General features: G+C 39.9%; 1 protein-coding gene across 9 annotated transcripts in view; it reads right to left on the bottom strand.

Annotated features, from left to right (window-relative positions):
• Window positions 1-4,745: 4,745 nt before the first annotated feature.
• The window catches only part of PTPRT (protein tyrosine phosphatase receptor type T), a 1,282,972-nt gene continuing 1,276,308 nt past the window's right edge, over window positions 4,746-11,409 (bottom strand). For 7 of the 9 annotated variants that reach the window (XM_031953984.1, XM_031953985.1, XM_031953983.1 and 4 more), the window contains 2 exons: window positions 10,461-10,596; window positions 8,606-8,659 (listed from right to left, as the gene is read on the bottom strand). In XM_031953984.1, the coding sequence (XP_031809844.1) occupies window positions 8,606-8,659; window positions 10,461-10,596 (190 nt within the window). Of the gene's footprint in view, window positions 8,660-10,460; window positions 10,597-11,409 lie in introns of all 9 variants that reach the window. The other 2 variants (XM_031953982.1, XM_031953990.1) reach the window with 1 other exon arrangement.

Genomic DNA, 11,409 nt, shown 5'->3' with positions numbered 1-11,409 from the left:
CCTGGATTTATACAAACTAGATTACATAGTCCTGCCTTCAAGCAAGTAGAGAGCCAGAGGACATTATGATCCTTTACATTTCTAGTTGAGCTTATATCTCACATAATTATAAACTGTTTCAGAATGGGGACAAGAAGTGTGCCATGAACAGAACTGGTAAATAAGAGACACCTTTTGTTTTTCTTCATCACAAAACATATTGTAATCTACAATACTATTGGCTAAAAGTCTAGAATTCTTTTTGCAAGAGGCCCATATACTCGATCTGAGTAGTTCCAAGCTATTGTAAGTGGTGACTTCTATTGCATAAACCAGGGTTTCTTAAATTTTTTCCACTTTTGACTTTTTTTTTCACCCAGAAAATTTTTGTGTGACTCCAGGCATAGGGGTTTATAGGCATATAAATAAAATATTTACTGATAATAAATCAGAATTTTGTAACCTCCACATAAAGTTTGAGACTCCTTATAGGGTCATGATCCACAATTTTAAAAGTTGGGATTTAGACAAGGAACACTTCTGTAGAATAGTGTATGTGGCTACAAGTGCTAATTCTCCAGCATCTCCCAGTTCTGTTAGCATCTGTTTTTCTGTTCCAATTCCCTGTGGTTTATGGTCTCTGGTTATAGTGGGCTGAGGCTACTGGCTTGATGTGGGAAAAGGCAAGGCCATGGATACCCTTCCCTTTAGTATGAAGGATTGGGAGTCCCTCTGGATTAGCAGTAGGTTAAACAACTAACAGGTTGGGAAAAAATGGAATGTAGCAAAATGCACAACTGAGAGTTTTAGGCCCCTCCTTAGTTTACTGACATTGGGAAATACCTTTTCTACTTCTTGAGCCTCAATTTCCTAATTTGTAAAATAGCTCTCATACTATCTTTTTCAGAATGTCATGAGGAATTTGCTTGGGAAAGAAAATAGCAATTACTGTAGAAAATTAAAATTCAGCAAGGACAATGAATACTTTTTTGGGAAACCATGAGCTGTCATATCTGCTAAGGCCCAGAGTGCTATTAATAGTTTGGTTTGCAAAAAGCTTAACCCTAGATTGTGTGCATGTCATAAGGTTATGCTAAAGCAGTGGAAATCCAGGCACTATTGAGAAAATGTATAGAGAAAGCTAAATTGCAAAATGAGAAATGTTTATAAATAAAACAATGATTCCAAAAAGAAAAAATGTGGCCTAGCTCCTCATATCTGTCCCTACCTTTGCTTCCAGTTTTCCTTTACCTTCTCCTCACCCCCTAATTATTGAAAGTCTACCTGTTGTCTTTCAAAGCTCAGCTCAAACACCATCTACCCCAGAATGCTTTTCTCAATCTCTCAGAAGAAAAGTTTTCTAAACTCTCACACAAACTTTACATCTCTTTTCTAAAATCATCTCAATCTATACTGCATTATATTTTTATGAGATCACATCTATTAAGATAGGGGTTCTTAATCTAAGTCAACAATTTTCTTTAAAAAATTGTTAACTATTTTAAAATAAGACTTTATTTATCTGATTTGTGTATTTTAAAAATGATTTTGAGAAGGGGTCCATGATTTCACTGGTCTGCCAGAAAAGAAAAAGCCTTGTAACAGATAGTAGCTCCTTGCAGACAGAGCAAATACTATGTCTTATTTATCTAGCATAGGGACACTGGGGCCTGCATAAGCATCATGACAGAGAGGAAAGAGTTCTGGATTTGAAGTGTGGCTTTTCTACTCTCTACCTGGGTGACATTAGGCAAGCCATGTATCTGCTCTGGATCTTAGTTTTCTTCCTCTGAAAGGAGGGGAGTTAGCTACATGATATTTAAGTTCTAGTTCTTAGGATCCCAGAAGTCCCAGTTTCTTTCTCTTTCTGACATCTAGCTTCTTATTTGTAAAATAGCGGGGGTGGAGTTGGACCAAAATTATTAGTGGTTTCTTTCAGTTCTAACTCTTATGATTTATGATTTAAGGTGGGTGGCTAACATACAATGAACAAGGAAATGGAATGACCTTCCTTCTTCCAATGCTTGTTCTCACCTTTTCCCTGTATCTTTCCTTCCTCTTTTGCATCATAGATTTTTTTTTTTTACATTCTAGGCCTGACTTCTGGTGCTTTTTTTTTTTATGTTCTAGGCCTGTTTTCTGGTTCATGTTCCTGAGTTAGCGAGCGGTTTCTGTGTGAGTTCATTTCTCCTCTCCACTTCATCTTTTGCAATGACCCTCCTTGCTTTGTCAAAGTTCTGATCATCTCAGCAATATGAAGCCTGATCAGGCTCCCTGGTAGCAAATAGAGAAACAGGGAGTTGTCAGCTCCATCTCTGAGTTTTGCTTATTTTTCATGGTACCTGCGCCTTATCAGGATCTCAGAATGACTTTAAAAAAAAGAGGTTTACCTGTGCCTGTGAGACATGGACTCTCCCATGCCTTTTCCCTGTACCTGTTCCATAGGAGTCATGCATACATGATACCGATCCTAGCTCATTTCCACCTCTCCCTAACCCCCATTCTATGCCTACTTCTCTTTCTGGAGACATTTTCTTCTGAGGTGAATTCTTTGCTCCTGACTTCAGGCCTCATCTTCTTTAGAATGTCTCGGTGGATGGCCTGCTACTGCAGCAGGGACAAGGGAAGTGGTCTCTTGCTTCTAGAGATGTATCCAAGAGCACAAACATTTCTGAACTCTACCATCTGGTCTAGCAAAAGCCTAAATGGGCAAGCTTGGGTTGAAGTGCTCAGGACAGGAGAAGGAGCTTATTTACAGAGGAATCAGGTTCCTTTCCTCTTATCTTCCTTTATGGTTTTTTTTCCCAGATCCCATATACTTCTTTTTTGGGTCACTGATGGTTTAATGGCCTGATAAACCCTCCTGGTAATTTCCTGTTTAGAATACTGCAGGATTTACTTGCCCACATTCTTTTCATTCCTGAAAAGTACTACCATTTATGGCCAGATCCTCTGCCTTCTAGACTAGGATGCTGTTTAAGTTAGGTGTACTGAAAGCTGATTTGGGGCTGGATTTGGGCTTCTTTCCTGACATCAATCTCAAAGACTAGGGACATATTCAAACACCACTTCCTTTAATACCCTGTCATTGTTCAAGGGCCTACAAATTTATCTTAGCTTCTTTAGGAATGCATTTATAGATCTTTGAGTCAGGGCAATTAATTTCTTCAGTTTACTATTACTAGATAAAATATGGCCCCCTCTCTTCTGTCCTAAATGCCTCTTTCATGATCTGAAGGTATTTCTTCTACTTGGTGCTGTAGGAGTTGGTGAGTAAGGCCATCCAACACTTAACAATATTTCAACACTCAGCTTCCATATTTTCAAAGTGAAGAATCTTCACCTTCTCACCTGGGTACACATGCCTTTCTTCTTAGACTGAGGCAGCACATTGTAGCGAAAAGGCATCAGATTTGGAATCAGACAATCTAAGTTTCCCACCACTGAGTCTATCTTTATGCTCTTAGGCAAGGTCTCTAACCTCTCTCACCATTTCCTCATTAGGAAAAAAGAGAGGGTTTAATCAGATGTCCTCAGAGGCCCTTCCAAACTCTAGATCTATGATTCTTTCCCTGTGTTTGGTACAATGTCTTGGTCTTTTTGAGTTTCATTACCTTAACTTCCCAATGGTGAGGTCAGTGTACACACAGGTATAGTCGAGAGGGGAGAAAGAGAGAGACAGAGACAGAGACAGACAGAGAGACAGAAAGAGACAGAGGCAGAGAGACAGAGACAGAGAAAGAGAGACACACAGAGAGAGACAGAGACAGAGAGACAGAAACAAAGACAGAGAGACAGAGACAGAGAAAGAAGTGAAAAAGAAAGTGAAATGTGAAAAAGAGAGAGAGCAAGAGGTGAAAGAGTGAGAGATTGAAAGAGAGAGTGAGAGGTTGAGAGAGAGTGAGAAGTAGAGAGATGGAGAAAATGAGTGCAAGAGCATGAGAACAAGTGAGCACACTTGAGTCAGAGGACTTGGTTTGAATTCTTGCCTGGGTTACTTAACTTCTATGAGCCCTCGGTTTCCTCATTGGCACAAAAAGAGAATAAAAACAAATGATTACTTATGTCCTTTCTAGTTTTCAAGCCTATGACACATAAAGATAAACACCCTCTTTGGGGAAGGCCATCTGTGTAAAGGGGATGTTTAAATTGGTCTTGTGGGATCACACACACACACACACACACACACACACACACACACACTTAGACACAGCCTCATTACTGGATGTTATTTGTGTGTTGAGGAACCTCAAGGCTTTTCCATATTCATTTGCTTCCCTCCAAGGGGCTACTCCGCCAGTGGAAAAGGCTGGCCTGGAGATTCTCAGTCCCTCTCAGAAGAGGCAGCATCAGCCTTGGACTCTGAGAAAGGAGAGTCTGCATCAGTGACATCATGTCCTGATGCTTCTAAAGATACCCCATCTCTTATATCTACACACAGGTCATATCTCCCGGTCCTCCTCACCCTGCCTCTTATTCCAAAAGAACATAAGTTCTTTGAAGACAGGTCCTAAAAGAACTACGGTACCAGAAAGGGGAGAAGTGACAAGCATATAGGTTGATGCATCATGCCTTAATGAGTCTGTGATCTCACTGGCATGAGTTGTTCTTTCAGGATGCTCAGTGAATAGAGTACCTCAAGTCTGGAAAACCTGATTTTGAATGTGAAGATACTCACTTGCTGTGTGATGTTGGGCAAGTTACTTCGACCTGTTTGCCTGAATCCACTGAAGAAAGAAATGGCAAATCACCCCAATATTCTTGCCAAGAAAACCTCATATGGGGTCATAAAGGCTTGAGTTTGACAGAATGACTAAACAACAGCAACAAGTTCTCTTACTGGTACAGATCCCAACACTCACACACCTAATTATTTGTGTTCTGCTTCTAAAATCTCCAGAGGGCTACGCTATTTTTTTGGCTATTTCATGAATACCAGGGTAGCCATTGGTTTGTTTTTTTATCCCACGATCGTGCTATGTGAGAGGTCCTTTTCCTGTTTTAGCATCCACCTGTGTTTGGGAGCCTTTTGACAGGGTCACTTCTAACATACAAGTTATAGTCATAAACAGATGCCCATTTGCACTGTGTATTTCTGCATTGCTTTGTATCTCACCTGCAATCTCTTTAGAGATGATAAGGTTGTGTGTTACCATGGAAAGAAAATTTGATTTAGTCATATTGGTTTAACACCAGACTAGGTTTAAAAGAATCCAATCAACTTGGGCTCAAATCTCAGCTCTCTCACTATCTGTGTGACCTTGGGCAAGTCACATAAATTCCAGCCCTGGTTTACTCATTTGAAAAATGAAGATTGGACTAGATGACTTCCAATAATCCTTTAAATTTTGTTCTCTTGGTTCTGAGTCATAAAGTTGGAAAGGGAGTTCAGATCTGTGCTTGGGTATGGAATGGAGTTTGTTTCTACAACTTTTTCTGTCTTCAGCTTTAACCTGAGCAGCGATGCTGCAACCTCTTGTTTGAATTTGTTCTCCTGCAGACTCCCCAAGCTAAGCTTTGGAGCAGACTTCCAGGTTGATCTTTACATAGCAGAATCTATTCATGATGCCAGAAACTCTACTGATGGTGACAAAGCCTAGCAGGGAGAGCCCAGCCCAAGCCTTTCTAAGAAATGTTGTACATTAATACCTGTATATTTGTTTGGTGAGAAATCATAATGAAAAATAAAGCAAAGAACAGAAAAGTGAGGGGGAGAAAGAACAGGAATTCTTACATCTGGCACAGAATAGATTAACTAACTATGTTTGCTCAAATATCTATAAACCTGGAAAAAGTGAAACTATTTTAGGCAGTTTTCATCTCATTAGTAAGCTAAAATGATCCATTAGACCCTCTGGTCTACCTCACCTCCATCCCTTTGTTCAAAGTAGGAAACTAAGGCCCAGAGAAAAAGAGGGATTGGTAAATGGGAGAGCTAGGACCCAAGCTTTGTCCTGTCTTGCTGGAGGCCAAAGCTGAGAGAATCTTGGATAAGCAGTTAAGCATGCCTACTCCCATGGTTCCTCCACCCCTTTGTAGCTGCTCACCTCAATGAATGGCAGTATCTGGTTTTGGGGAAGGCCATCGTCTCAGCCCCCACACAAACTCATCTCTTTATCCCCAGTCCAGAGAACCTTCTTTAGGATCATTTCCAGGGATTTGTTCCTGTATTCAGTTTGGGCAGACAGCATCACCAATGGATTAAAATTCCTCAGTAAGTACTTCTGAAAAAGATCCTCATAAGCAAAAATGACTAAGGATAGAGATATTTCAGAAGAAATTCTACTGCAGAAAAAAATTGGGGCCATGTTTTGGGTTTCCAGTTTTTTGCTAGGGTATTGACTGGCCACAGTCAGTCTCTGATATCCTAAGTCACTGAAAATTCAGCATGCACCTAGTTTGCCTATGCACAAGCATATATACAAGCATCCAGGGCCAGTCCTGCCCACTGGTGAATTTGGGTAGTTTGTTTCTGCTGTTCCCACCTCGGACTGGGCTTTCCTAATTTCTCTGTTCTGGCACTCGGTGATGCTTTGCGGCTCCCTCTCTCCATCCTGGCTCACTCATTGAAAAGGTTCTCATGTTAACCATTTACATCTTATTATTAATTACTACCCATACATCTTTGAAAAGAGTCTGTTTTGAGGGCAGGGCCTGTTTCATTTTTTGTTGCCATATCCCCAGTGTCCAGCACAATTCCTTGCATAAAGTAAATGCTTAATAAATGCTTTTTATTGATTAATTATAAGACTTATCTCCTCTTTCAGAATAAAAGTCTTAGAATCTTAGGAAAGAAAGTTTAGGTTTCAGGAAGATAGGAGAGTGGGAAGGTAGAAGCAATAGGGAAAGAACATAAGCCAGAGGGGAGGCATGATCAGTCTGGTTCCCTGAGGAACACAGGTCTCTCCATGCCTCTGTTCCTCCTTACCATTGTGCTTTATCAGACAGACACCAAGGGAGCTGCTTGGGACATGACTAGGAAGTGTCTCTCTCCCCCCAGCTGGAGGATCAGGAAAGTATAGGGATTATTACACAAACAGCACATTACATCTGCTATTTGCCTAGGATCCAGTGGGTCACTAAACTAGAAAACTGAGAGTCAGCTACAGAAATGGCATTATAAAAATGACTTTTCATTTATAAGATACCAAATTCAGAGGCATATGGAATTATTTGTATTATGTTTGTTTATGAGAATAATGTACCTTGAAATCTTTATCAGACATCTGGAAATTTAGAAATTAAAAATTGAGAAAAAAGATCTTTAAGAGGCCTACCCTGTACTTGGGGCTCAGAGCTGATCCCTTCCACTCCCTAATAGATCAGAAAGCAAATGGAGCAATGACATCCATATATTGTCTTTACCAAGATGACAGCAGACCATGGGTCCTGTCTCTTCTGTTCCTCCCTCTACTTTGTAATAGCTATTTAAAAAAAGAATTTGATAGAAAAAGAAACAAAGCACACCCACAGTACAGGCCAAAGGAACTCACCAAAACTAACTCACAGTCCCAGTTTGTATCTAATCTTGTTTGGACGCATTACCCAACCTTCCAAACCCCGCATTATCAGCTAACACAAGTTCTAGACATATCCTTCAAACATGTCCATTTTTATGAGATGAGAAACTATTACATTCCACTAAGCTAAAATGAACTTTTTTTTACATTGAAAAAATCATTTTCTTTTCAGGTACACTGTTGAAAAATACTCTGTCCCCTTCACAGGGGTGACATCATCATAGAAACTCAGTAGACCACCACTTAGGAGTCCCCTGAAGTTTCAGGGGTCAAGATGCCTGACTGGCAACACAAGAGTCAGGCACAATCTAGGACACACACAGAAGGACTGACAAGCTTTTGAGCATCCCCCCAACTGACCACAAAAGCCCAGAAAATAATATGAACAGGATTCTGCCTTTGGCCCTGGTTCTGTTAACAAGACAGAAAGCTGAGGTCAAAGCTGAGGGGGATGGTCATGGAACAGGGCCACATGCAGGTTGTGTGTGTGCAACACGCTGAGGATGCACCAAAGTCTGGCACTGCAGCAGCAACGGCATGTGGAGTCTTGGTCCAGTCGGGTCAGTGCAGGTCATTGGGCTTGGGGGTACCGGGGATCCAGAAGGAGAAGACAACAGACCAATGACCTCAAGGGACTTGACTTCCTTACGCAAGATAAGGGATCTGTGCTCTTTATAATCTACCCCCATATGATAGGGATGATGCAGAGGACCCACATGCCTCCTTCCTTCCATGTCTCTGCCTCCATTGGGTTTCGCTTTTCCAAAAGACAGTAACATGAGATTCACAAACTTGAAAAGAACAAAAGAAGCAAGAGTTTTGGGATCAGAAATTCCAATTGCTCCAGGTGCAGGTGAGGGAGATCCAGCATGGTGCTGCAGACATAGGGCCATTAGAAAGGAAACTCTCCTGTCTGGCCTCTATGCTTCTTGGGGTGAACAAGACACCATTGATGAAGCAGTAAGTGCTACAGGGGAAAGCAGGGGTCCCCAAGTCTTCTCTGTGGTATCAGGATCTGTTCAGTCTTTCACTCCTTTTACACTGGTCACTGCCTTTCAGAGAAAAGGGAGCTTTTGAGATACCAGAAGGTTCCCTGTTCCATCAGGCTAAAATGAACTTAAGTATTCCAGTGCGACTTCGTATACAAACTTATATTGATCCTAAGAAAGGGACAAAAGAAGAGCTTTGTTAAGAATTTTGTTGAGACATGTATTGGTCAACCTGCCATCTGGGGGAGGGGATGGGGGGAAAGAGGGGAAAAATTGGAACAAATGGTTTGGCAATTGTCAATGCTGTAAAATTACCCACGCATCTATCTTGTAAATAAAAAACCTATAATTAAAAATAAATTTAAAAAAAGAATTTTGTTGAGAGTATTACTTAGAAACTTTAGGCATGAACTTATAAAAGAATCACCTTGTAATATTTCTCTGCAGATTCCCTAGTTTTTAAGCCATACATGATGGATTTTAATTCACAGTTGTACTTTCCCTGTTACCTAGCACAGTTCTAGACTTTCTAATCCCTATCTATTCTTTTCTGGTTTCTGGGTGTCCCAGAACAGAAACTAATTTTGAAAGTAGCCAAACATTCCTTGCATCATACAAACAGGGGCATTTCTGGAAACAAAATAGAAGCAAAGAGAGCACTTTAAATTTCAGTGGTGCCTTTCCTGCTGACCATTTCAGAGTAAATAACCAAAATGAGCTAAGTCCTACAGTAAACCTATCTTCTTAGGTGGACAAATGGAGCACTGAAGCATTAAGAATAAAAAGGAATTACATTTCATTCAGTCAGACTTCATAACTTGAAATTGGTAAGGATTTTAGCAAGGATAGAACTGAAATTTCCCTGAGAACTATCTCTGAGAAAGAAGTTTGGGAAGCAAATGAATAGTGGACTTGGCTGTGATCTCCTGGAAGGCAGAGAGGATTTAATCATCTTTGTAGCCCTTGTAGCACCTAGTACACAGTATTCATTAAGTAAGCATTGAATGAATGAATGACCAAATTAATTAAAAAGATTATATAGAGAGAGTTCTCTTAAACTATTTAAGGATGTCCAAAGTACCCATTTACCTAAAAATACTCAATATGCTAATTAAACTCTCCAAGTCATCTTTTTCCCATGCCTCCAGATTTTCCATCCTCTAGAGTTAAAACTGGATTTTTCAAAGCCAAGCCATGGACAAGTAAAAGTAAGCAGGTCCTTCGAGTTAGAAAGGTATTAAGTATATACAGGCTGAATGACTGTGTCTGTTACACAATAGTCAATCTGATGAAGTTCAGTGAGGCTTATTAGCTGATTGGGAATGCTTTGTTTTTGGTTATAGCAACTCCTGACACAACCCATTAAGACACAGAGGGCTTATGATCAATTGCATTGGAGGGATCAACTCCAAGGACAAAAATGACAGATCCTTGTAGTATTGTGGTATGCTAATTGTCATTTTTTGATACTCTGACAGATTTGTTCAATCATCTTTCCTGTTCAATAATATCTGATTTATGGTTTAACATATTAGCAAAAACTTCTTTGTTTTAACCCTAGCTCCAGTTGTTGAATGTACTTGTAAATAAAATTTAATTTCTTTCTAGATGATTCAATAGACTTTCCCCCAAAAGTTAGCATCTATAAGACTTTACTAGACTATGTTGGAGGAGACTGTATTGGCAAAGGAATTTTTAAGGAGTGGAGAAATATGCCCTTTGGCTCATCTGAAAGCCAAGGGCTTGGTATTTGTAGGAGTAAAAATGAATACCGGACTTTTGATTCCCCACTCTGATTCATGTTTATTTTCTGTAAATAATAGAGTAGCAGGGACTATTTTCTCTTCTCCCTTTGTCTTGCCAGTGTATAGCCTTGTGCCTAGCATATAAATGCTTAATAAATGTTTGTGGAATTGAATTAAATAGAATTAATTCAAGCCAGTATCACTCCTCCTAGTTTCTAGCAACTTACCAGCGTTTCCACCATATTGGATTTGTTGTTCCGCAATGTTTTCACTATGTGGAACACATCAATGATATTTTGTTGTTGGATCATTTCACAGACACTGCAGATAGCACAGAAGGTTCCACTTCTTCCACCACCATTTCTAGGTACAGAGGAAAACAAGAGATTTGCCTCCTAGAACTGACAACTGAGTTAAGACCCAAATTAAAGCCTTGCATGGGTTCTCAATGAAGAGGGTTCCTCTCCTATAAACCACCAGAATACTCTGTCACCTATTATGTATTATTGCCATTTGTATCCATGTCTTATTTCCTTAATAGACAGTATGCCTGATGAGGAGTGGGTCAATATCTTATCTTTTTATCTCCCTTTACTTGCTATAAGATGTTCTACATTTCATTATCATCATCATTATCTAAATGTAGGGTATTGCAAATTTCTAACACTGATATGTTCTCAATAGAAAGTCTGAGAGCCATTGCCAAGGACATATGTAATTAGAAAAGGAGGTGCACCAGTCATGTAGCAAAAACAAAAAATGGGAAAGCCTGAGAATTGCTCTGACATTCATGACTTAGTAGAAGACCTCCAGTGTTAAGGGGATCCTTTTGGAGAGACTGAAAAAAGGCATGATTGAGAATCATATAAGATGAAAAATTGTGGATAAATTGTAATCTATTTTTTGTTGTTCACTTTTCTGATTCTTTGTGACTCTATGTGGGGTTTTCTTGGCAAAGATACTGGTTTGCCATTTTCTTCTCCAGTGGACTAAGGCAAACAGAAGTTAAGTGGCTTGTCTAGGGTCACACAGCTAGGAATTTGAAGGCTGGATGTGAACTCAGGCCTTTTTGATTTCAAGCCTAACATACTATCCACTGAGCCACCTAGCTGCCTCTATACCAGAAGAATAAATATCCCCATCAAGGACATCATATATATCCACCATAGATCTAAA

The sequence above is a fragment of the Sarcophilus harrisii genome, chromosome 2, assembly GCF_902635505.1.
Source record: "Sarcophilus harrisii chromosome 2, mSarHar1.11, whole genome shotgun sequence".
Taxonomy (NCBI): Eukaryota; Metazoa; Chordata; class Mammalia; order Dasyuromorphia; family Dasyuridae; genus Sarcophilus; species Sarcophilus harrisii.
This window is presented reverse-complemented; position numbering and strand designations above follow the sequence as displayed.